Here is a 26,727-nt window from a genome sequence, read left to right on the forward strand (position 1 = left end):
ATGGACTCCCAAGGCGGACACTACCTGAACAAGGCGGCGGTGCTGTCTCCTCTAGGAGCGGCCCGTATGCTCCAGCTCCTCCTGGGCTGCACCATCATAGCCCTGGTGGCCCACAGCGCCGGATACAACCACGCCTATGGTATCTACTGCATGTTTGTGTGGTGCTTCTGCTTCGCCATGACCCTGCTGGTGTTCACCATGGATGTGACACGCCTCCCCTGCTGCATGCCCATCTCCTGGGACAACCTCACCGTGGCGTTCGCCATGCTCGCCACACTCATGTATGTCGCCGCCTCCGTCGTCTACCCCGTCTACTTCCTGCGCTCCCAGTGCTCCAAGTCTGACGGGGGCTGCGAGGTGCGCAACTACCGCATCGCTGTCACCGTGTGCTCCAGTTTCTGCTGCTTCGCCTACGCGGCTGAGGTGTTCCTGACCCGGGCCAAACCCGGCCATGTGGTGGGCTACATGGCCACCATGTCAGGCATGCTCAAGGTGGTCCAGGCCTTCGTGGCCTGCATTATATTCGGGGCACTGGCCAACGGCAGCGAGTACAACCGCCACATCCCCACTCATTACTGTGTGGTGGTCTACAGCCTGTGCTTCTCCATCACCGTGGTCGTGATCGCTGTGACCGTGTCGGGAAAAGCCTCGGCTCTGCCCCTGCGCTTCCCCTTCGACCGCTTCGTGATCATCTACACGTTCCTGGCGACGCTGCTGTACCTGAGCGCAGCCCTGGTGTGGCCCATCTTTAGCTTCGACAGGAAGTATGGCACGCCGGGTCGCCCCGACGGCTGTCCCTGGGAGAACTGTCCCTGGGACAGCAAGCTGGTGGTGGCGGTGTTCACCCATGTCAACATGGTGCTGTACTTCAGCGACCTAATCTACTCCCAGAGGATCCGCTTTGTCTCCCACTCTGCTGCTTGAGGACCCCTCCTCCCTCTTCACTCCACTCCGCTGCTTGAGGACCCCTCCACCCTCCTCACTCCACTCCGCTGCTTGAGGACCCCTCCACCCTCCACTCCGCTGCTTGAGGACCCCTCCACCCTCCTCACTCCACTCCGCTGCTTGAGGACCCCTCCACCCTCCTCACTCCACTCCGCTGCTTGGGGACCCCTCCACCCTCCTCACTCCACTCCGCTGCTTGAGGACCCCTCCACCCTCCTCACTCCACTCCGCTGCTTGAGGACCCCTCCACTCTCCTCACTCCACTCCGCTGCTTGAGGACCCCTCCACCCTCCTCACTCCACTTCGCTGCTTGAGGACCCCTCCATCCTCCTCACTCCACTCTGCTACTTGAGGCCCCTTCCCACTTTCCTCGCTCCACTCTGCTGCCTGAGGACCCCTCCACCCTCCTCACTCCACTCTGATGCCTGAGGACCCCTCCTCACTCCTGGGGACCCCTCTACCCTCCTCACTCCTGGGGACCCCTCTACCCTCCTCCCTCCTGGGGTGAATCTCAAAAGTTTTTTCCTCGGTTCCTCATTGGACACGGCGTACGAGGTAAAGGAGGAGAGCATTGGAGAAGACAAGAGGAGATACGATATTTGAATGGACTTCTGCCTCGCTCTGACGTTGTGAGGAGGCGTGGAGAGGGGATACGAGGAATAGAGGGTATAGACTTTTGAGTTGCACCCCTGGCCCTCAGAGACAGACAGAGACCACACTGGAAATGACACACAGCATCTCCACTCAAGTGTCTCTGAATGCCCCATGCCAACTACAGATTACATATCGCCTCAATGATGTTATGGCTTTGTGCCTTGTTGTGTCTTTCTTAACATCAGTGTTGTGTCTTTCTTAACATCAGTGTTGTGTCTTTCTTAACATCAGTGTTGTGTCTTTCTTAACATCAGTGTTACGTCTTTCTTAACATCAGTGTTGTTAACATCAGTGTTATGTCTTTCTTAACATCAGTGTTGTGTCTTAACATCAGTGTTATGTCTTTCTTAACATCAGTGTTATGTCTTTCTTAACATCAGTGTTATGTCTTTCTTAACATCAGTGTTGTGTCTTTCTTAACATCAGTGTTGTGTCTTTCTTAACATCAGTGTTGTGTCTTTCTTAACATCAGTGTTGTGTCTTTCTTAACATCAGTGTTATGTCTTTCTTAACATCAGTGTTGTGTCTTTCTTAACATCAGTGTTGTGTCTTTCTTAACATCAGTGTTGTGTCTTTCTTAACATCAGTGTTGTGTCTTTCTTAACATCAGTGTTACGTCTTTCTTAACATCAGTGTTCTTAACATCAGTGTTATGTCTTTCTTAACATCAGTGTTATGTCTTTCTTAACATCAGTGTTATGTCTTTCTTAACATCAGTGTTATGTCTTTCTTAACATCAGTGTTATGTCTTTCTTAACATCAGTGTTATGTCTTTCTTAACATCAGTGTTGTGTCTTTCTTAACATCAGTGTTGTGTCTTTCTTAACATCAGTGTTGTGTCTTTCTTAACATCAGTGTTGTGTCTTTCTTAACATCAGTGTTGTGTCTTTCTTAACATCAGTGTTGTGTCTTTCTTAACATCAGTGTTGTGTCTTTCTTAACATCAGTGTTATGTCTTTCTTAACATCAGTGTTGTGTCTTTCTTAACATCAGTGTTGTGTCTTTCTTAACATCAGTGTTGTGTCTTTCTTAACATCAGGGTTGTGTCTTTCTTAACATCAGGATTGTGTCTTTCTTAACATCAGTGTTGTGTCTTTCTTAACATCAGTGTTATGTCTTAACATCAGTGTTATGTCTTTCTTAACATCAGTGTTGTTAACATCAGTGTTATGTCTTTCTTAACATCAGTGTTATGTCTTAACATCAGTGTTATGTCTTTCTTAACATCAGTGTTGTTAACATCAGTGTTATGTCTTACTTAACATCAGTGCTGTGTCTTTCTTAACATCAGTGTTATGTCTTAACATTATTATCAGTATTATAATCTCTAAGAGAAACCTGAGACAAGGGCCAGTACTGTTGTAGGCACTTTGTCTTATGGTGCAGTACATTGGTTTAATTCAGAGCTTTGAACATGTTGGGAGACATTTTCGTAGTGCAACAGCGATGTGCTAAATGCGAAAGAAATGTGTAACCTCATAATCTGGCAGTGTGATTTAAACTGAAACTTTTCCTCTACAATCTGCATTATAAAGAAGCTATTATTTATAAGGTTTAGTAAACCGAGCAATCAATCAAATGTAGTCGCCTACTAATAATGCACATTGTTGAAAAACATTTTCAAGATTATAACGAGGTTCATGGTCATTTTTGTACTTTGCTTTTGTACTATAAACATGTCGCCCATTATGTATTGAAGGACGTCGTAAATCATCATTGGGTTGTTTTCATGTCTTGAAATAGTCTGTTTTATTTATTGTGTTTCAAGAAACTTTTATCTTAACTAAGATGTTTTTTCTAATAATGAATAATATAAAAAGTGTAATGTGTAGTGTGTTGAATTGGCTTTCCATCATTGAGTACTTTTGGTGTTTATACTAAAACCCAACTGCATGTTTCATCTTCAACTCCTCTTGTTTTAGTCCAAGTTCAGTCAGTGTGTAGATTCATTATGAGCTGAATGTTCAGTGTATCAACTGTCAATACGAAATTGGTAATATACAGTATGTGTGAGTGTGTGTGTGTATGTGTGTGTGTGTGTGTGTGTGTGTGTGGGGGGGGGTTATGGAATTGACTGCATATGTACAGCTACCACTTTTTGATATGTGAAGTCTGCACTGCAAAACATCCCTGAACACTGTATTGTAATGACAACCATGCGATGTACTCAATGATTTAAGCCGATAGAAAAGTTCTGACACTTGTGAATATTCAAAATGTCATTAAAATGAACAGATTGTTTAGTCTGTGCTCCTGTTCATCTCTCTCCCCTTGTCTCTCCCTTCATGAACAGTAGGCTGCAGACTAGCTAGTAATAATCTCTCTCCCCTTGTCTCTCCCTTCATGAACAGTAGGCTGCAGACTAGCTAGTAATAATCTCTCTCCCCTTGTCTCTCCCTTCATGAACAGTAGGCTGCAGACTAGCTAGTAATAATCTCTCTCCCCTTGTCTCTCCCTTCATGAACAGTAGGCTGCAGACTAGCTAGTAATAATCTCTCTCCCCTTGTCTCTCCCTTCATGAACAGTAGGCTGCAGACTAGCTAGTAATAATCTCTGTCCCCTTGTCTCTCCCTTCATGAACAGTAGGCTGCAGACTAGCTAGTAATAATCTCTCTCCCCTTGTCTCTCCCTTCATGAACAGTAGGCTGCAGACTAGCTAGTAATAATCTATCTCCCCTTGTCTCTCCCTTCATGAACAGTAGGCTGCAGACTAGCTAGTAATAATCTCTCTCCCCTTGTCTCTCCCTTCATGAACAGTAGGCTGCAGACTAGCTAGTAATAATCTCTCTCCCCTTGTCTCTCCCTTCATGAACAGTAGGCTGCAGACTAGCTAGTAATAATCTCTGTCCCCTTGTCTCTCCCTTCATGAACAGTAGGCTGCAGACTAGCTAGTAATAATCTCTCTCCCCTTGTCTCTCCCTTCATGAACAGTAGGCTGCAGACTAGCTAGTAATAATCTCTCTCCCCTTGTCTCTCCCTTCATGAACAGTAGGCTGCAGACTAGCTAGTAATAATCTCTGTCCCCTTGTCTCTCCCTTCATGAACAGTAGGCTGCAGACTAGCTAGTAATAATCTCTCTCCCCTTGTCTCTCCCTTCATGAACAGTAGGCTGCAGACTAGCTAGTAATAGTCTCTCTCCCCTTGTCTCTCCCTTCATGAACAGTAGGCTGCAGACTAGCTAGTAATAATCTCTCTCCCCTTGTCTCTCCCTTCATGAACAGTAGGCTGCAGACTAGCTAGTAATAATCTCTCTCCCCTTGTCTCTCCCTTCATGAACAGTAGGCTGCAGACTAGCTAGTAATAGTCTCTCTCCCCTTGTCTCTCCCTTCATGAACAGTAGGCTGCAGACTAGCTAGTAATAATCTCTCTCCCCTTGTCTCTCCCTTCATGAACAGTAGGCTGCAGACTAGCTAGTAATAATCTCTCTCCCCTTGTCTCTCCCTTCATGAACAGTAGGCTGCAGACTAGCTAGTAATAGTCTCTCTCCCCTTGTCTCTCCCTTCATGAACAGTAGGCTGCAGACTAGCTAGTAATAATCTCTGTCCCCTTGTCTCTCCCTTCATGAACAGTAGGCTGCAGACTAGCTAGTAATAATCTCTCTCCCCTTGTCTCTCCCTTCATGAACAGTAGGCTGCAGACTAGCTAGTAATAGGCATGAACATTACTGATGCATCTAGTCAATCAGATATATAAGATTTTGTTTCTGACACAAAATGCTGCTCTGTCAGAGGATCTGTGATCTTACATTTTTATAGCATTATAGCCTGTGAGGTATGGACTGGTTTACTGGACTAAAATGCACTTTAAATGAAGAATGGACTAGGATTAATGGGGGCCAAGAAACCATGATGGCTCTGTTCAAACTGTTCTGTCCTCACCTGTCCTCAACTGACACCCAAAACAAAGCTGGTACTAGGCTACCGTATAAATTGTGAAAACACCATCTCAACATTACAATTCCCTAATGTATGAGTGAATTATAACAGGCCTCTGCCTTTTAGGATTAGTGTCCTGAAATAGAGAAGCAAATACCTTGATAGTACATGTTATCACTAACAAATCGATGTGTTAAGGCAGTAAATAAAAGAACAGCGCTTTTATTCTGTAATAATGAATGCTCTTCCGGGTTTCAGACACTAGAAGGGCATGATCTGGAACGTAACCTAGAGGTTTCTTCTCCACGCACTACTTGCAAGGCTGATGCAACTGGCTGTACACAGTTTACAGAGCCCACCCATAACTGCACAATAAATGAATGCTGCCACCGGCATTGGTTAGACGTTTAGCGACTCTCTCAGTCTATTGGTCACTTTGCATGTCATTATCATAGTCGGTTTTTGGGGTGGAAACTATGTTAACGCGGTTACAACTGTAACTGTTGAATTATATGTTTGGCGGCAACATTGGAAAAGGAAACAACTTATACATCGTCGCAACATCCGTAAGTTTGAATCGTCTGTGAAATATTTAGGCTAACGTTACTTCGTTGCAGGCAGCTGTCGGCATTGCTTCAACTGTGTCATAACTGCATGTGTTGTGATTCCATTTGTTATCAGGAAGTAACTACGGTTTACTGTAAATGGTACATATTCTTTGTTGTTTACACAAGGCGGGTGGACAGGTTATGTGAATGGCATATACCTGTGTGTCTCTTGATATTACCAGTGTCCTTTGCCTTCTACATCTACACCTGAAATGCTTTCTGTTTGGGGTTTTAGGCTGGGTTTCTGTACAGCACTTTGAGATATCAGCTGATGTAAGAAGGGCTTTATAAATACATTTGATTTGATTTGCCTTCACAGCAACATCAGAAACTTCAGAATGAGCGTGGGGTTCATCGGAGCGGGTCAGTTGGCCCATGCTTTGGTGAAGGGATTCAGCGCTGCAGGTAACCATCTAAGCATTGCTTTTAGTACCTGGCAGATCCGACCCACTTGCTTACAGCTGCACTAAGGTCGGACAGCATTCATGTGTATATTAAGACACTGCAGAGCTGGAGCGAGATATGGCTCGGGAAAACATACCACAATCCAGAAACAAATTTTTACTCTGAATGTTCCTATGAGCAGTCGTTCAATCTTCTCCTCTGTGTAACCGTTGGGATAACAGGACAATTCGGAGGACAGTGCATTTCTCATCCCTGGATTGAGGTCCTAGCTGGCTCCACAGTGTCTTAATATACACAGGAATGCTGTCCGACCCTATTAAGGCTGTAAGCAAGAGGGTCCGGTCTGCTGGCTATGCTTTGAGGAGCATGAGCCATTCTATATTGTCATATATGAAGTTCGAACCCCAAATTAATGTATAGTGATTTCATGATTGAAATGTATTCTGTGTTAACCACTTCAGTGCCCTGCTGAAAAAACAGTGTAGACCAGCCCAAATGTTTAGCTGGTCTGGTGCTGGTCAAGTTGGTCTGACTGGCATGGTTGAGCTGGTTATGCTGGTTTACCAGCATGGTCAAGAGATGGTTTTGCTGGTGACCAGCCTTCGCTGTGTTTCGGACACATACCATCTTATGCTGGTGACCAAGCTGGGCCACCATGGTCTTGGTTAAGCTGGTCTGACCACACCGATCCAAGGTTATTATCATTTGTTCGTTTTCAGGCCTAATTTGCTAGTTTTTAGTTTTGTTTTAGTTGTATACAAATATTTCATTTTTAGATTACACCAGTGTCCAGAACACGGCAAAGGCTGGTCACCAGTGTCCAAAACACAGCCAACAGGGTATTCCAGTTGATTTTCCCCTCTCCCATCCCTGCAGGTGTCATTGCCACCCAGAGGATTACTGCCAGCTCCCCAGACACAGATCTTCCCACAGTGTCAGGACTGCGGGTGAGTAGAATGCATCAGTCATTGGGGTGCGCTGGATGTTTTGTGGGAATAAGTTTCCTCAGTTACAGCATATCTATTACCATCTCGCATCGGCTACACTCAAATGAAATCCCACACACACACAAGCGAGATACATAGAGAAAGAAAGACAGAGCGAGAAAAAGGCACAGAATAATACATTTGCTCATTTCAATTATATTTTAGAAATGCTATCATACTGAGGGGTAATGATCAACACTGTCTGTGCTCTTCTACACAGAAAATGGGTGTCAATCTCACAACCAGCAACAAGGAGGTGGTGAACAAGAGTGACGTTCTGTTTCTGGCTGTCAAACCACACATCATCCCCTTCGTGTTGGATGAGATCGGACCGGACATTGAGGACCGCCACCTCATTGTGTCCTGTGCAGCCGGTGTCACCATCAGCTCCATTGAGAAGGTCAGTTTGGAGTCCAGAGAAAGTCGACTGTAGCTAGAGCTTTCTCTCTCTACTGATTTACAGATCTTTAGAAATGTTTTGCAACAGAAAACGGAAAAGTGACAAAAATACAACATCAGGATAGATTCATACTGAGAAATCCAATTAAAGTTGACTTTAGCTAGTGCTTTGTCTCTCACTTTCTCTCTCAGTACTGAACTACGGATCTGGGTTGTGTTCATTAGCGCACAGAATAGAACGTTTTGCAACAGAACTGAAATGTATATTTCTTATTGGATGAGTATCTCACTGGTTTTCTTACGATTGGTGCCTATTGAACAAGCCCCTGATGTGATTGGATAGGTGAAAGCATTCTGGTGGAATCCTGCTTTGAAATAACTTGTTACATCCTGTCAGATCAATGAAGCTACAGCCCTCTGTTATAGCCTAACCTGAGGCTTCCAGTTCCAGAATCTAAATTGCATTTCCTTGATTCCTCGCGTCCTCTCTCGTCGTCCTCAAAACCCATTGGATGAGGTCAGAAGTCCCTCTCCTCTCCCTGGGAGAATCTCAATTGAAGGAGGTGAGAGGACGCAATAAATCAATGGAATGCCATTGAGATTCTCTCCCTGCCCCCTCAGTCACTACCGTGCTCTGGTCTCACATAGCCCTAGGACATAGCAACTTCCGGCTGCTACAACATGAATCGCCCTTCCATTCTGTTCCCGCTGAAAATACCTCAGCCCTCTGTTCTGATACTGGGAAAGCTGCCACACACTGCAATCTGTTGAACAGTCATGCGCTCTCACAAGAGACTGACAAATAGAGAATCAGGATAAATTCATACTGTGATATTTGAGAGAACCAGACCACAAAACAGCAAAATCAAGCTTTTTGTAATGCCAGAAAGGTCTTGGTTCAAAACGTTGCACAATAAAACTGAGGAAGCGTTCAACTGTTTGTGGGTATGTTATCTTTCTATATTGTCTTTTACTTTTGTATGCTGCACCTGCAAGTTACGGGATGTGCCTAATACACTACTTCTAAACAAAAATGTACCTTCAATACCGTAGCTCAGTGGTATTTGTTGTTAACTTAACCCTTGTCTTAGTGACATTTACATTACATTTTAGTCCGTTAGCAGACGCTCTTATCCAGAGCAGTTTCCAGTCAGTGTGCGAGTGGTAGGTTAAAAACAACCGTAAGCTGTAATTCTGCAGTAGTAAGTTGACTTTGAAAAGGTAAAAGAGGAGACTAGACTTCTAGGATCTGGTGGAAGTAAATGTTTTAATACAGAGCTTTCGGTGACAAGTGGTCATGTGAAAAAGGCCAAAAGCAAGATGGCTGAAAAGGCATGGCTCAAAGGCAAATGATTCTTCTGAGTGTCAACATTATATAGTCATTCTGAATGCTGTGTACATGCATCATTACAGACGTTGGTTGATTTGAACCTGATACAACTTTCAATTGAACATGGTAACAGTGAGACATCTGCTACTTTCGGTACATAGCGTGAGATTCAGCAGTTTGAGACCGTTCAAGGTTGGATTGTCACGAGATGAGGCCTCTGAGAATTCTGTGTCCTGTGTAATCTGGGGCACAGAGAATGATGGAAAACACTTGCCTACTTTTAGAACATGTTGAAGTTGTGAGTCATTAGGCAGGTTATTTATGATGTGATTGTAAGAAAAGATGAGTAAGGATATACACTACATGTCCAAAAGTATGTGGGCACCTGCTCGTCGAACATCTCATTCCAAAATCATGAGCATTAATATGGAGTTGATTTCCCCCACAGATTTGTCTGCCAGATGGTGAAGCGTGATGCATCACTCCAGAGAACGCATCTCCACTGCTCCAGAGTCCAATGGCTGCGAGCTTTAAACCACTCCAGTCGACGCTTGGCATTGCGCATGGTGATCTTAGGCTTGTGTGCGGCTGCTCGGCCATGGAAACCCAGTTCATGAAGCTCCCGTCGAACAGTTCTTGTTCTGACGTTTCTTCCAGAGGCAGTTTGGAACTCGTTAGTGAGTGTTGCAACCGAGGACAGAGGATTTTTATACGCTACTCGCTTCAGCACTCGGTGGTCCCGTTCTATGAGCTTGTGTGGCCTACCACTTTGCGGCTGAGCCATTGTTGCTTCTAGGCGGTTCCACTTCACAATAACAGCACTTTCAGTTGACCGGGGCAACTCTAGGAGGGCAGAAATTTGACGAACTGACTTGTTGGAAAGGACTGTACGCGCCATTCTACTGCCAATGTCTGTCTATGGAGATTGCATGGCTGTGTGCTCGATGTTATACACCTGTCAGCAACGGGTGTGGCTGAAATAGCCAAATTCACTAATTTGAAGTGGTGTCCACATACTTGTATCTGGGTTGGCCCCCACACAACCACATATCCAAGTCATTGCAAGTTAAAAAAAACGTAAACGAAGTGTCACTGCAGAGACCGCTTTCATGAAGCTTTTCCTCATGTTTCTATCAAGTAATCTTAACTTCTGTGTTATTCTCCCCCTGCCCTTTGCAGAAGCTGCTCCAGTACCGCCCGTTCCCCAAGGTGATGCGATGCATGACCAACACCCCAGTGGTGGTTCGGGAGGGAGCCACGGTCTACGCCACGGGTACCCACGCCGAGCTAGAGGACGGGAGGCTGCTGGAGCAGCTGATGGCCAGTGTGGGCTACTGCACGGAGGTGGAGGAGGACCTGATCGATGCCGTCACCGGACTCAGTGGCAGTGGACCCGCCTATGTGAGTGGTTACGTTATTGTAGTTTGTATTTTACATTGACTATCACAAAAGCTCTGACGGCCAAGAGGCCGACATGCTTGAATAAACTGTGATTAAAAGTGATACAGTACGAGCAGGAGTAGTGTGCAGGTTTCTCCTTTATTTTAAGATACCACATTATACCCACACACCTGCAACAAGATAACTCTGATGTGCTTATTTTAAATTGTGCTTTGTATGTCTGCCACTGTAACTGAGGTGGTTCAGTGAACCCTGCTTGTGGGATGACTGACCTCTCCTGACACCAGAAGACTAGCTCCTCATGCTAATGCCTAGGCTAGCCCAGTGGGCTACAACCATACCTTTGGGTTGTAAAACTATTTTAGCTCATTATTTTCATGATCATCCATGCAATGAATTGGTTATAAGAAGTGGACCTTGCCTAGCTCCTAGGAGAACGCCTACTATGCCTGCTTTAACTACTGGCTGGCTAGTCATTTCTGTTAACTCTTTTCTCTCTTGTATAATCTCCAGAGCCCATTTTGAACTGTGTTTTACACACGTGATGAGTGTGCATATGATAAGTGCGTGTTCGTCTTTGTCTCCCTACAGGCATTTACAGCTGTGGAAGCGCTTGCTGACGGGGGGGTGAAAATGGGTCTGCCCAGGAGACTGGCTATACGGCTTGGAGCACAGGCCCTGCTGGTGAGAACATCATCTACATGCATTCTCTATGAACGTCTAGCCCTGAATTAGTCTTGGTACCAGTCTCTGTAACATTACACTCCTTGTACACCGTGTCATTTGCCAAAGAGTGGTCTTTCTTCAAATATGAACATTCTATCATTAATGAGCTTGAGGAGATCAGAGGATTTGATCCTGATTCGATAACTCCCACAGCTATCTTTGGCAAATGACACAGAGTACAATGAGGGGAATGTAAACGCTGAACAGAGACTAGCAATCAGGCAAGCCCTGAATATAATCTCAGTCAGAAATCTCTTTTGAGAACTGCTTGTGAATGTTTTCTTTTTTTATTATACTACAGATTTTGATCTGGAAACATTTTGAAAGAAATCTATTGCATCTGAGTGAAAATGTGGAGAATTATTCTCTTGAGTTTGACATCTTACAACCATGAGCCCTGCAAACGTTTGCTTGACTGTAGAGTGTACCGTATTGAAGCAACCTTGGTATACCTAACAACCTCGTCAATGGGTTCGGATCTCTTGGTGTAACGGTTAAGATGTGTTACTGTCGCTCACAGGGACCCGGGTTCCACTTCCCCGTTTGAGGCTACGCCCAAATTCACCACAGTATGTTCATGTCTCTATTTTGTCTTTCCCATAGGGAGCAGCCAAAATGCTGTTGGACTCGGAGCAGCACCCTGGCCAGCTGAAGGACAACGTTTGCTCCCCAGGGGGCGCCACCATTCATGCCCTGCACGTCATGGAGAGTGGGGGCTTCCGCGCCCTGCTCATCAATGCTGTAGAGGCCTCCTGCATCAGGACCAGGTAGGCTGGGCACCACTTTAGAGGGACAGTTTCCTGGACTAAAAAGCACTTCCAATGGAAAATCTCCATAGAAAATGCTTTTTAGTCAAGGACTAGGCTAAGTCTGTGTCCTGGAAATCAAACCGGAATGTGCAGATAGAAATCTGCGTGGTAGAGTAGACATGATCCCCTGTCGTGAAGAATAAAGAAGTATGTCAAGTCTGTTACATTTCTATCTGCAACATTCAATATGTTGGATCTTTGTGGATAAGCCCTGGCTGGTGGTATGGTGAGGCCAGTAGGTCTCTGGACATAGCATTTAACAAAATGTGGCTTTTCCATAAAACCACATAATACCGATGTAGCACTGATGTCGGTTAGGCTATGGGTCCCGAACCCAGATTCAACCAGCCTACAAGCACTTTTATTGGAGATTCTCCATTGAGTGTGCTTTTAGTCCAGGACTGGTCTAAAACTGGGTTCAGGAAACCAGACCTATATGTTTTGTGTAAAAATAATAATAATTTGAATGTTTGTGTTTAATATCTGTGTCATAGTGCTCTGTTGTATGGCTGGTTGCTATTGTTTAGACAGCAGAGGGTGCTAGATGCATATGTCTGAACTTTTTGTAACTAACAGATAGTAGACACACTCCATGAGCAAAGTCCCATCTCTTTTAAATAATGTGCCTCAAACGGGAGTGTCAGTGTGTGAATATTTGACTTGAGGTCACTCGGGATAACAGCCTCTGTTAAGAGTAAAAGGTAATGTACATTTATTTTGTTTCTTTCAATCAGGGAGCTCCAGTTCTTGGCTGACCAGGAGAAGATCTCTCCTGCGGCCATCAAGAAGACTACGCTGGACAAGGTTCTGCAGCAGCCAGGGGTGGGAACAGGGGTGGGCGTCCGGACGGGATCTGGGATCAGCCTGTTCAACAGCAGCAACCCCAGGCATAAGAAGTAATTGAACTGAGTGGCTCTGATCACAGAACAGCGGTGTATTCATTAGTGCATTGCAGACCATATCAAAACATTTTGCAACAAAAACATGTTTCTTAGCGGACAAGTTCAGGTAGTTCCTCCCTGTTTCGGTCTGTTTGCTTCCTAGTGATTACGCCCCAGGTAGAGACCCTCAAAAGAATGAAACATACCTGAACGTATTATTTCAACCCTAAAAAATGTGTTATGGTTATAGCATGCCAGCTGAGAGGAGGAGGGTCATAAATGGCAGCTTCGTAAACATGAGGATAAACTTAGAGCAGCAATAGAGGATGTAGGGTGAAGGGACACTTCTCCTGGTCTCCTTCCATATTCACTGACTAGAAACATCTGGACAGGTAAAAGCAAGTTCCTAATAGGCATTATGGCTTTCACCTGTCCAGTGTTGTCATATCAGTGCAGATGAAGGAGAAAAGAGGTAGATGACCGGGGAAGAAGACGACACTAGACAGTTAAGATGGACCAACATGGTGATGAGCAACAGGTCACAATTCCTTGACCTTTTAGCCATTTAACAGACACTCTTATCCAGAGTGACTTACAAGAGCAATTATGGTCAAGTGGCTTGCTCAAGGGCACGTGAACAGATTTTTCACCTAGTCGGCTCGGAACTCGAACCAGGTATCTATCGGTTACTGTCCGAACGTACTTAACCTCTAGGTTACCTGCCGCCCACTCCCTTTCAGTAGAAACACAGAGACAGATGTGGAGTTGGATGTCTTATGTGCTTAGCTATCTATAGCTTCTGTTTAATAGAATGTGTGCCTATATGTTCCGTTAGACAGATTGTTAGGTCACACATTATGTACAGTCTTACTGGAACTATTTTGGTCTGTCTTGCTAAACAGCAAAGGTCCCCGTTTTCTGTTGTTGTTTATCTCTTCATTTTCTGGCTATTTTCTTTGCTTGATTGAGAGATTATATTACAGCTTTAGTATATTAATAATTTTAGCCTGACTGAGGGAGGGAAAACGTTGTTTTTTATTTTGTAGAAGGAGCAACACTGTTTAGACACACTTGGAAACCACAACAAAATGGTAATTCTATTGAACCTTTCTTTATCCAGGTTTGTCTTGTTGATGTATATCTTCTATAAAATAGACTTGTTCAAGATAGTAGCAGTCATTAATGTTACAAAAGTTACACACATATAGATATCTATCTATACTGAACAAAAATATAAACGGAACATGCGACAATTTCAAAGATTTTACAGAGTTACAGTTCATATGAGGAAATCAGTCAATTGAAATAAATTCATTAGGCCCTAATCTATGGATTTTAAATGACTGGGAATACAGATATGCATCTGTTTGACAAAGATACCTTAATAAAAATGGGCCTCAGGATCTCATGTTATTTTTGTTTGTTCAAATTGCCATCGATAAAATGCAATTGTGTTTGTTGTTCGTAGCTTATGCTTAACCATACCATAACCAGGGTCGCCACCATGGGGCACTGTTCACAATGATGACATCAGCAAACCACTCGCCCACAAGACGCCATACACATGGTCTGCAGTTGTGAGGCAGGTTGGATGTACTGCCAAATTCTCTAAAACAGTAGAGAAATTAACATTAAATTCTCTGGCAACAGCTCTGGTGCACATTCCTGCAGTCAGCATGCCAATTTGCAGCTCTCTCAAACTTGAAACATCTGTGGCATTGTGTTGTGTGACAACTACATTTTAGTGGCCTTTTGTCCCCAGCACAAGGTACACCTGTATAATGATCATGCTGTTTAATCAGCTTCTTGATATATCACACCTGTCAGGTGGAGGGATTATCTTGGCAAAGGAGAAATGTTCACTAACAGGATGTAAACAAATGTTTGCACAACATTTGAGAGAAAAAAGCTTTTTTGTGCATATGGAACATTTCTGGGATTGTTTTTTTTTCAGTTCATGAAACACTTTACATGTTGTTTTTATATGTTTTTATATTTTTGTTCAGTGTAGATAAATCTCCTTTGCAAGATAGACTTGTTACACACAAACTTGCTACACACAAACAAATCTCCTTTGTGTTAGAGACTTGTTCAAGATGGTAGCAATCATTGTTACACATACAGAGTAGGTAGACTACAGTATTTTACATAAGACATTTTACGTTCAGCCCTTTTACATATTTGACTGGCATATCACTGTTACAAGGTGGAAGTGGTACTATTAGGCCTATACAAAGTGAAATACATGAATATGCTGAACGTGTAAGAGTTTATATATTTTGTGAACAAAATGTGTAAAGTCTAGATCTGTTTTATTAAACCTTATTTCCAGAACTTTCATGATTAATTAAATATTTAAACTATTTTTCTGTAGCCTGTATGCATGTATGGGTGATTTTGCAAATACTGGGCTTTTTGTGTCCCAGGGTTAGATTAAGATAAAATGTTAATTTAGATTTTTTCTTCTTCTTCACATCCAGAGACTATAACCTAAACTTTTTCTTTCAGCTTTCAATATTATTTTTTATTTTATAAAGCATTTTATGTCTGGAATTCACTGTTTTGCACAGTTTTTGTCCTGTCTCACACCCAGGCTTTTGACATTCTACTATGCATTACACTTACAAAAGTCTTGATAATTAGAAAATATTTAATGCACCTGTTTAAAAAAAGAGTCAAATAAATGGAAACTATATACAGTGTCTTCAGAAAGTATTCTGACCCCTTTACTTTAACCACATTTTGTTAATTTACAGCCTTCTAAAATGGATTAAAAAAAAATAATTTCAGCAATCTACACACAATACCCCACAATGACAAAGCAAAAAACAGTTTTTTAGACATTTTTGCAAATAAATAAAAACAGAAATAACTTATTTATGTAAGTATTCAGACCCTTTGCTATGAGACTCGAAATTGAGCTCAGGTGCATCCTGTTTCCATTGATTATCCTTGAGATGTTTCTACAACTTGAAGTCCACCTGTGGTCAATTCAATTGATTGGACATGATTTGGAAAGGTACACACGTGCGTCTATATCCCACAGTTGATAGTGCATGTCAGAGCAAAAACCAAGCCGTGAGGTTGAAGGAATTGTCTGTCGAGTGTTGAGACAGATTTGTGTTGAGGCACAGATCTGGGGAAGGGTACCAAAACATTTCTGCATCATTGACGGTCCCCAAGAACACAGTAGCCTCCATCATTCAGATGCCAGCAGCATACCACCCTGCATACCACTGCTGGCTTGCTTCTGAAGCTAAGCAGGGTTGGTCCTGGTCAGGCCCTGGATGGGAGACCAGATGCTGCTGGAAGTGGTGTTGGAGGGCCAGTAGGAGGCACTCTTTCCTCTGGTCTAAACAAAGATCCCAATGCCCCAGGGCAGTGATTGGGGACACTGCTCTGTGTAGGGTGCCTGACTCTCGGATGGGACGTTAAAACGGGTGTCCTGACTCTCTGAGGTCATTAAAAGATCCCATGGAACTTATCGTAAGAGTAGGGGTGTTAACCCCGGTGTCCTGGCTAAATTCCCAATCTGGCCCTCAACCATCACGGTCACCTACAATTGGCTCATTCATCCCCCTCCTCTCCCCTGTAACTATTCCCCAGGCCGTTGCTGCAAATGAGAACGTGTTCTCAGTCAACTTACCTGGTAAAAAAATGTTTAAAAAAATCTTAAATGAAAAAAGTTTGGAACCACCAAGACTCTTTCTAGAGCTGGCTGCCTGGCCAAACTGAGCAATCTGGGGAGAAGGGCCTTGGTCAGGGAGGTTACCAAGAACCTGATTGGTCACTCTGACAGAGCTCTAGAGTTCCTCTGTGGAGATGGGAGAACCTTCCAGAAGGACAACCATCTCTGCAACCAATCCTCAGTAAAAGGCACATGACAACCCGCTTGGAGTTTGCCAAAAGGCACCTAAAGACTCTCAGACCATGAGAAACAAGATTCTCTGTTCTGATGAAACCAAGATTTAACTCTTTGGCCTGAAGGCCAAGCGTCACATTTGGGGGAAACCTGGCCCCATCCCTACGGCGAAGCATGGTGGTGACAGCATCATGTTGTGAGGATTTGGCAATTTCAGCAACACCCGTTGCTAAAAGGTGTATAAAATCAAACACACAGCCATGCAATCTCCATAGACAAACATTGGCAGTAGAATGGCCTGTACTGAGGAGCTCAGTGACCTTCAACTTAGCACTGTCATAGGGTGCATAAGTCAGTTTGTCAAATTTCTGCCCTGCTAGAGCTGCCCCGGTCAACTGTACGTGCTGTTATTATGAAGTGGAAATGTCTAGGAGCAACAATGGCTCAGCCGCGAAGAGGTAGGCCACACACGCTCACAGAATGGGATCTCCGAGTGCTGAAGCATGTAGCAAGCATAAGATCACCATTTGCAATGCCAAGTGATGGCTGGAGTGGCGTAAAGCTCGCTGCCATTGGACTCTGGAGCAGTGGAAATGCGTTCTCTGGAGAGATGAATCACGCTTCACCATTTGACAGTCCGATGAAAGAAATCTGCCCCAATGTAGAGTGCCAACTGTGAAGTTTGGTGGAGGAGGAATAATGGTCTGGGGCTGTTTTTCATGGTTTGGGCTAGGCCCCTTAGTTTCAGTGAAGGGAAATCTTAACGCTACAGCGTACAATGATATTGTAGACAATTCTGTGCTTCAAACTTTGCAATAACATTTTTGGTGAAGGCCCTTTCCTGTTTCAGCATGACAATGCCCCTGTTCACAAAGCGAGATCCATACAGAAATGGTTTGTTGAGATCTGTGTATAAGAACTTGACTGGCCTGCACAATACCCTGACCTCAACCCCATCGAACACCTTTGGGATGATTTGGAACGAATGGTCTGTTCTATATCTTCAATAAAATTAAACATGTACAACTGTGACATTCAAATGTTTAATGGTATTTTTCATCAGTTTTATATGAAATGTCATTTCCACCACACTGTCATTTAAAACATTTTTTTAAAAACCTTTATTTATTACCACAATGCTAAGTCATTAGCATCACCGTACATATTTTTGAGGTAAAGGTGTATTAAATTTTAATTGATATTGTTGACTTTCCCATATGTGAACCTTAAATGATTATTTTAGGAATTATCTTAAGAACAATGTAAAATGTGAAGATTTTGATGTGGTAAATACATGTTTCTGAGTAAAAAGAAAGAAAATGTAATTAATGTGAAAGGTTATATATACAGTTGAAGTCTGAAGTTTACATACACTTAGGTTGGAGTCATTAAAACTTGTTTTTCAACCACTCCACAAGTTTCTTATTAAAAAAACGAGAGTTTTGGCAAGTCGGTTAGGACATCTACTTTGTGCATGAAATTGTTTCCAAAAATTGTTTACAGACAGATTATTTTACTTATAATTCACTGTATAACAATTCCAGTCGGTCAGAAGTTTACATACACTAAGTTGACTGTGCCTTTAAACAGCTTGGAAAATTCCAGAAAATTATGTCATGGCTTTAGAAGCTTCTGACAGGCAAATTGACATAATTTGAGTCAATTGGAGGTGTACCTGTGGATGTATTTCAAGGCCTACCTTCAAACTCAGTGCCTCTTTGCTTGACATCATGGGAAAATCAAAAGAAATCAGCCAAGACCTCCACAAGTCTAGTTCATCCTTGGGAGCAATTTCCAAACACCTGAAGATACCACGTTCATCTGTACAAACAATAGTACGCAAGTATAAACACCATGGGACCACGCAGCCGTCATACCACTCAGGAAGGAGACACGTTCTGTCTCCTAGAGATGAACGTACTTTGGTGCAAAAAGTGCAAATCAATCCCAGAACAACAGCAAAGGACCTTGTGAAGATGCTGGAGGAAACAGGTACAAAAGTATCTATATCCACAGTAAAATGAGTCCTATATCGACATAACCTGAAAGGCCGCTCAGCAAGGAAGAAGCCACTGCTCCAAAACTCCCATAAAAAAAGCCAGACTACGGTTTGCAACTGCACATGGGTACAAAGATCGTACTTTTTGGAGAAATGTTCTCTGGTCTGATGAAACAAAAATAGAACTGTTTGGCTATAATGGCCATCGTTATGTGTGGAGGAAAAAGGGGGATGCTTGCAAGCCGAAGAACACCATCCCAACCGTGAATCACGGGGTTGGCAGCATCATGTTGTGGGGGTGCTTTGCTGCAGGACGGACTGGTGCACTTCACAAAATAGATGGCATCATGACGAAGGAAAATTATGTGGATATATTGAAGCAAGACATCAGTCAGGAAGTTAAAGCTTGGTCGCAAATGGACAGTTACCCCAAGCATACTTCCAAAGTTGTGGTAAAATGGCTTAAGGACAACAAAGTCAAGGTATTGGAGTGGCCATCACAAAGCCCTGAACTCAATCCTATAGAATATTTGTTGGAAGAACTGAACAAGTGTGTGTGAGCAAGGAGGCCTAGAAACCTGACTCAGTTACACCAGCTCTGTCAGGAGGAATGGGCCAAAATTCACCCAACTTATGGTGGGAAGCTTGTGGAAGGCTACCTGAAACGTTTGACCCAAGTTCAACAATTTAAAGGCAATGCTACCAAATACTAATTGAGTGTATGTAAACTTCTGACCCACTGGGAATGTGATGAAAGAAATAAAAGCTGAAATAAATCATTCTCTCTGCTATTATTCTGACATGTCACATTCTTAAAATAAAGTTGTGATTCTAACTGACCTAAGACAGGACATTTTTACTATGATTAAATGTCAGGAATTGTGAAAAACTGAGTTTAAATGTATTTGGCTAAGGTGCATGTAAACTTCCGACTTCAACGGTATATAGGCACAATTTCGGTAATTTCCTTTCCAACTAAAATAGCACATGTTATGACGTTGTAACTCAGGTATTTGGAGAAACCGATACAAATCTTTATATTCTTAAATAGTATGGTCTCATCCACTATTAGATCTTGTTTGCGGACAGAGTAAAGAAAAAATTCAGATAGATAAAAATAAGTTTCAAGAGGTTTTGTTTTCAAAAACATTTAACATCCAAAAGTGTCCATATTTGCAAAATCAACCATTTGCGTTACAACAAGCTCTTTTTTCCTTTTTACAGATGCGTTGCAACATCATGCAAGAGATTGCGCACATGACAAATATGATTTTTAGTGTCCTTCTGTTGATACTTCATGAATGAACCCACGTGACCAAACATGACGCCTGGCTCCGCGATACAAGGGAATGTAGAGAAAGGAATCAACAAGGAGAGCACGAGTGGGATTTAAAACATATGCGCTTGTCTGTCAGTCACAATTGTAGCAGCTACATTCAAGTTGGCCTTTTTATTACACTATAGAGGACGTTAAGAACTATAGAAAAACATCAAGTTTGGTGAGTTGAAAAGCGATATTTGTTGTTATGCTGAGTGTGCGTGCATTCCATTACCTCCGATATGCTGAGCGTTGCTTGCTCAATGCGTGTCTTCTATGCTGTAACTAGCTAGCCAGCCTGTAAACTAATTTCTCAGGTTTCCAGCAGCTGGCTGAGCTCAGCTCACTATCAAGTAATTTATTATCAAGTAATTTATTCTAGTATACGTCTCAACTCTTGTTATCCTAGAATTTGTCCCCCCAAAAAAGCGTATCTTGAAATTCCTAACTAGCTGAGTATGGGGATTCCCTTGCTTGTTCAGCAGGCGGGAGTCTGTAGGCTACTACACATATACTGGTATTTAGTCACGCGCAAGCAGTGGTGTAGTGTAGTAGTGACAGCTTGGCGGTTGTCGAGAAATAAATGTGTAACCAGATATAGGTGGCCTCTGCTAAATGGATAGCCTGCAATCCAACTGCTTATTTAGCTTCTTGTAGTTTGCCTAGTCATGCACATACTGTAACTGGGTCTGGAGCTGTTCAAACCTGCTGCTTCATATCTGTGCGAGCGTGCCTTGCAGAGCTGAGGGAAGCGCGAGCCGAAGCAACGGTTGTCGGAGCGCGATCAGGTTGGTGGCTTAATTTGTGACATAAATCAGCACGATAAAACAAGGACTCGACAGTATTTTGTGATACAATATCTATATGTGCACAGCTTAGTGATTGATAGCTGCAAGTTTGCATTGCTCAACAGTCGATTGCTTGGCATTTCCAATCGTGTTCGATGGCGGTAGAGGTTAGCAAACTGGTTCACCTGCCGAAGTCATTTAGCCAATGGTTACGTTGTCACCACCCGCGATGTCTTATCAAGACTCCGCTGTCAATGTTCAGTGTTTACACAACAGGATAGCTAACCTTACACATTGTACGTTTTGTTTGATGTTCGTAGATAAATGCCATCTAGGAATTTTTATCACGTTGCTGAATCATCACAATTATGTATTTGGACGTCTGAGAAGGAAACCACCCGAAACATGGCCCCACCAGCGGACAAAGGTCTGGGCGGATAAGGATGGATGATATTTATCAGCGAGCCGTCTGTCGTCATCCTAGAGATTATGTGTAGTGAAATGGTCAAGTGTTGATTTGCAGTCCTCTTGTTGCTCGTGGAATGATGGGGATGAGCATAAATCATCCAATTTGCCTTGTTCTCTGGCTGCAATGCATTCTGATGAGGAGAAATGGATCAGATTTCTCTATTGCAATGCTCTCTTTAGGATCCATCAGCAAGCAGTCAAGTGTGCTATCATACAATTCTAAAATCTAGTATTCTAAGAATACTATTAAAAAAAAAGTAATTTAATATGATTTCTTTGTGTGCTTTATCCTGTTACTATTATATTGACCAAAATGTATTTCATACATAAAGAATCCACACTGTTTTCAGCCTGCTTTGCTATTCGCCATGTCAAGTAATGTTAAACTGGGTCACATTTAGATTAAACCCGCCGTTCTGTAGTGAATGCCTTTTGTTTCAGAAAATATAATCCAGCACTGTCAATCACTGCTGTATAGGTTTTTATGTTGCTTGAATAATGTTAGCCAATATGCTTTGGACATGGGATGTACATGGGATGATTTGGTGGTATATAGGCTAATCTAATACTGATGTCCTTATTTTAGGTAATGGTGGTTAATTTGTGTTACATGTAGCTGTTTTTTGATTGGTTGCCAGCAACTCCTAATGATGCACTTTGAATAGCTTTTACTATAAGTGCCATGGTGCTATTTTAGTGGTGGGCAGTGAAAATATGCTTTTGCCTTTTTTGTTGCTCAGAGGCTGAGTTACTTACTTACTTCTCAGTAGGGCTGGGCGGTTTGGCCTAAAAATCATATCTCCTTTTTTTTCTTAAAAAAAAAAACTTGTGGACAAATCACATCGATATCGATAAAATTCTCTAAGCTTTGTTTTACAATTTAAAGGCCAATACACAGCATTTTAAAACAGTCAGGAATAATCTAATGAATTTAGGGCTTGTGAAATTATACCTAGGCAAAATATAAGCCTTCCACCACCATAAGACCCACTAATAATTTTATTATTTTTATCAAAATAGTTTAACTTGCTTTTTTTGCAATAATCACTATGAAAATGACATTTTTGTTACATATTTTAACCAGAACCATGCATAATGCACATTCACTAATAATGACTAACTTGTAGCAGGCATTATAGAACATTAACACAGGTCTCATAAACAAGCCCAAGTGCTAGTGGAGTAGCCAGCTAATCTTTATATTTCAAGTTTAGCCATCTTGGATCTATTTGCTAGCTAACAAGGCAGAACAGTTCTGAACACACCCTTCTGTCCGTCTCCAACTGTTTGAACAGCATGCTAGCCTGGCCACTTTGTTCCCTTCTGTCCGTCTCCAACTGTTTGAACAGCATGCTAGCCTGGCCACTTTGTTCCCTTCTGTCCGTCTCCAACTGTTTGAACAGCATGCTAGCCTGGCCACTTTGTTCCCTTCTGTCCGTCTCCAACTGTTTGAACAGCATGCTAGCCTGGCCACTTTGTTCCTTTCTGTCCGTCTCCAACTGTTTGAACAGCATGCTAGCCTGGCCACTTTGTTCCCTTCTGTCCGTCTCCAACTGTTTGAACAGCATGCTAGCCTGGCCACTTTGTTCCCTTCTGTCCGTCTCCAACTGTTTGAACAGCATGCTAGCCTGGCCACTTTGTTCCCTTCTGTCCGTCTCCAACTGTTTGAACAGCATGCTAGCCTGGCCACTTTGTTCCTTTCTGTCCGTCTCCAACTGTTTGAACAGCATGCTAGCCTGGCTACTTTGTTCCCTTCTGTCCATCTCCAACTGTTTGAACAGCATGCTAGCCTGGCCACTTTGTTCCCTTCTGTCCGTCTCCAACTGTTTGAACAGCATGCTAGCCTGGCCACTTTGTTCCCTTCTGTCCGTCTCCAACTGTTTGAACAGCATGCTAGCCTGGCCACTTTGTTCCCTTCTGTCCGTCTCCAACTGTTTGAACAGCATGCTAGCCTGGCCACTTTGTTCCCTTCTGTCCGTCTCCAACTGTTTGAACAGCATGCTAGCCTGGCCACTTTGTTCCCTTCTGTCCGTCTCCAACTGTTTGAACAGCATGCTAGCCTGGCCACTTTGTTCCCTTCTGTCCGTCTCCAACTGTTTGAACAGCATGCTAGCCTGGCCACTTTGTTCCCTTCTGTCCGTCTCCAACTGTTTGAACAGCATGCTAGCCTGGCCACTTTGTTCCCTTCTGTCCGTCTCCAACTGTTTGAACAGCATGCTAGCCTGGCCACTTTGTTCCCTTCTGTCCGTCTCCAACTGTTTGAACAGCATGCTAGCCTGGCCACTTTGTTCCCTTCTGTCCGTCTCCAACTGTTTGAACAGCATGCTAGCCTGGCTACTTTGTTCCCTTCTGTCCGTCTCCAACTGTTTGAACAGCATGCTAGCCTGGCCACTTTGTTCCCTTCTGTCCGTCTCCAACTGTTTGAACAGCATGCTAGCCTGGCCACTTTGTTCCCTTCTGTCCGTCTCCAACTGTTTGAACAGCATGCTAGCCTTTCCACTTTGTTTAGATGTTGAAATCATGTGACCTACCTTATTTCTCACAATGAGAATGAGTTGCCAATTCCTAATATAATTGTGTTTTTAAGCTTATTGCACATTTTATAAAACAGACTAGACAGCGAGTATAACGGTCTGGCTAAGATGCTGCTAGCGGTACGTGGTATTATAAAACAGACCAGACAGCGAGTATAACGGTCTGACTAAGATGCTGCTAACGGTACGTGGTATTATAAAACAGACTAGACAGCGAGTATAACGGTCTGGCTAAGATGCTGCTAGCGGTACGTGGTATTATAAAACAGACCAGACAGCGAGTATAACGGTCTGGCTAAGATGCTGCTAACGGTACGTGGTATTATAAAACAGACTAGACAGCGAGTATAACGGTCTGGCTAAGATGCTGCTAGCGGTACGTGGTATTATAAAACAGACTAGACAGCGAGTATAACGGTCTGGCTAAGATGCTGCTAGCGGTACGTGGTATTATAAAACAGACCAGACAGCGAGTATAACGGTCTGGCTAAGATGCTGCTAGCGGTACGTGGTATTATTAAACAGACTAGACAGCGAGTATAACGGTCTGGCTAAGATGCTGCTAGCGGTACGTGGTATTATAAAACAGACTAGACAGCGAGTATAACGGTCTGGCTAAGATGCTGCTAGCGGTACGTGGTATTATTAAACAGACTAGACAGCGAGTATAAAGGTCTGGCTAAGATGCTGCTAGCGGTACGTGGTATTATTAAACAGACTAGACAGCGAGTATAACGGTCTGGCTAAGATGCTGCTAGCGGTACGTGGTATTATAAAACAGACTAGACAGCGAGTATAACGGTCTGGCTAAGATGCTGCTAGCGGTACGTGGTATTATAAAACAGACTAGACAGCGAGTATAACGGTCTGGCTAAGATGCTGCTAGCGGTACGTGGTATTATTAAACAGACTAGACAGCGAGTATAACGGTCTGGCTAAGATGCTGCTAGCGGTACGTGGTATTATTAAACAGACTAGACAGCGAGTATAACGGTCTGACTAAGATGCTGCTAGCGGTACGTGGTATTATAAAACAGACCAGACAGCGAGTATAACGGTCTGGCTAAGATGCTGCTAGCGGTACGTGGTATTATAAAACAGACTAGACAGCGAGTATAACGGTCTGGCTAAGATGCTGCTAGCGGTACGTGGTATTATAAAACAGACCAGACAGCGAGTATAACGGTCTGGCTAAGATGCTGCTAGCGGTACGTGGTATTATAAAACAGACTAGACAGCGAGTATAACGGTCTGGCTAAGATGCTGCTAGCGGTACGTGGTATTATAAAACAGACTAGACAGCGAGTATAACGGTCTGGCTAAGATGCTGCTAGCGGTACGTGGTATTATAAAACAGACTAGACAGCGAGTATAACGGTCTGGCTAAGATGCTGCTAGCGGTACGTGGTATTATAAAACAGACTAGACAGCGAGTATAACGGTCTGGCTAAGATGCTGCTAGCGGTACGTGGTATTATAAAACAGACTAGACAGCGAGTATAACGGTCTGACTAAGATGCTGCTAGCGGTACGTGGTATTATAAAACAGACTAGACAGCGAGTATAACGGTCTGGCTAAGATGCTGCTAGCGGTACGTGGTATTATAAAACAGACTAGACAGCGAGTATAACGGTCTGGTTAAGATGCTGCTAGCGGTACGTGGTATTATAAAACAGACCAGACAGCGAGTATAACGGTCTGGCTAAGATGCTGCAAGCGGTACGTGGTATTATAAAACAGACCAGACAGCGAGTATAACGGTCTGGCTAAGATGCTGCTAACGGTACGTGGTATTATAAAACAGACTAGACAGCGAGTATAACGGTCTGACTAAGATGCTGCTAGCGGTACGTGGTATTATAAAACAGACCAGACAGCGAGTATAACGGTCTGGCTAAGATGCTGCTAGCGGTACGTGGTATTATAAAACAGACTAGACAGCGAGTATAACGGTCTGGCCAAGATGCTGCTAGCGGTACGTGGTATTATAAAACAGACCAGACAGCGAGTATAACGGTCTGGCCAAGATGCTGCTAGCGGTACGTGGTATTATAAAACAGACTAGACAGCGAGTATAACGGTCTGGCTAAGATGCTGCTAGCGGTACGTGGTATTATTAAACAGACTAGACAGCGAGTATAACGGTCTGGCTAAGATGCTGCTAGCGGTACGTGGTATTATAAAACAGACTAGACAGCGAGTATAACGGTCTGGCTAAGATGCTGCTAACGGTACGTGGTATTATAAAACAGACTAGACAGCGAGTATAACGGTCTGGCTAAGATGCTGCTAGCGGTTCCACGTGACAAACTGACCATTTGTTTTCCAGAATCAGTGTTCATTAATACTCCTGTTTTACTGGTGTCTGCCCTGTGGGCAATTTGAGTAGTTGAGATGTAAAAAGGGCATCATTACAAAGGTTAACTTCTCCTCTATTACAGTAAAATAATGTCTCAATGTGTTTCGGTATCCCTATGACAAATTCTGTTGGACCAAATGGCAAGTTGAAACCTCTTGTCAGAGAGGAATAAGTGATCTCTCATCTTTGTTGTTGTGAGTGGAGGGGGAGGTGTTTTGTTTGTGTGTGTATAAACAGAGAGGAAGAGGCGACGTGAGAAGTTTCACTCGCCAAAATCTGTCAAATAAGGCCAATACGTTTCTATGGGCTTATTTTGGACCTAAGCTTGTCACGACTCCCATTGTTAGGGACGGAGACATGAGCATCTCGTCATTATATA

At 43.3% G+C, this 26,727-nt stretch overlaps 2 protein-coding genes across 2 annotated transcripts; both read left to right on the forward strand.

The window, feature by feature from the left end:
- Positions 1 to 924, forward strand: LOC120044094 (myeloid-associated differentiation marker-like protein 2). Its single transcript, XM_038988683.1, has one exon. The coding sequence runs from the start codon at positions 1 to 3 to the stop codon at positions 922 to 924; it is 924 nt and encodes a 307-aa protein (XP_038844611.1).
- Positions 925 to 5,933: 5,009 nt separating this feature from the next.
- Positions 5,934 to 14,184, forward strand: pycr1a (pyrroline-5-carboxylate reductase 1a). Its single transcript, XM_038986583.1, has 8 exons — positions 5,934 to 6,040; positions 6,402 to 6,487; positions 7,364 to 7,434; positions 7,694 to 7,873; positions 10,382 to 10,603; positions 11,195 to 11,287; positions 11,933 to 12,096; positions 12,873 to 14,184. The coding sequence occupies exons 2-8, from the start codon at positions 6,421 to 6,423 to the stop codon at positions 13,036 to 13,038; spliced, it is 963 nt and encodes a 320-aa protein (XP_038842511.1). The 5' UTR covers positions 5,934 to 6,040; positions 6,402 to 6,420; the 3' UTR covers positions 13,039 to 14,184.
- The last annotated feature ends 12,543 nt before the right edge of the window (positions 14,185 to 26,727 follow it).

The sequence above is a fragment of the Salvelinus namaycush genome, chromosome 3 (genome assembly GCF_016432855.1).
Source record: "Salvelinus namaycush isolate Seneca chromosome 3, SaNama_1.0, whole genome shotgun sequence".
NCBI classification, from domain to species: domain Eukaryota; kingdom Metazoa; phylum Chordata; class Actinopteri; order Salmoniformes; family Salmonidae; genus Salvelinus; species Salvelinus namaycush.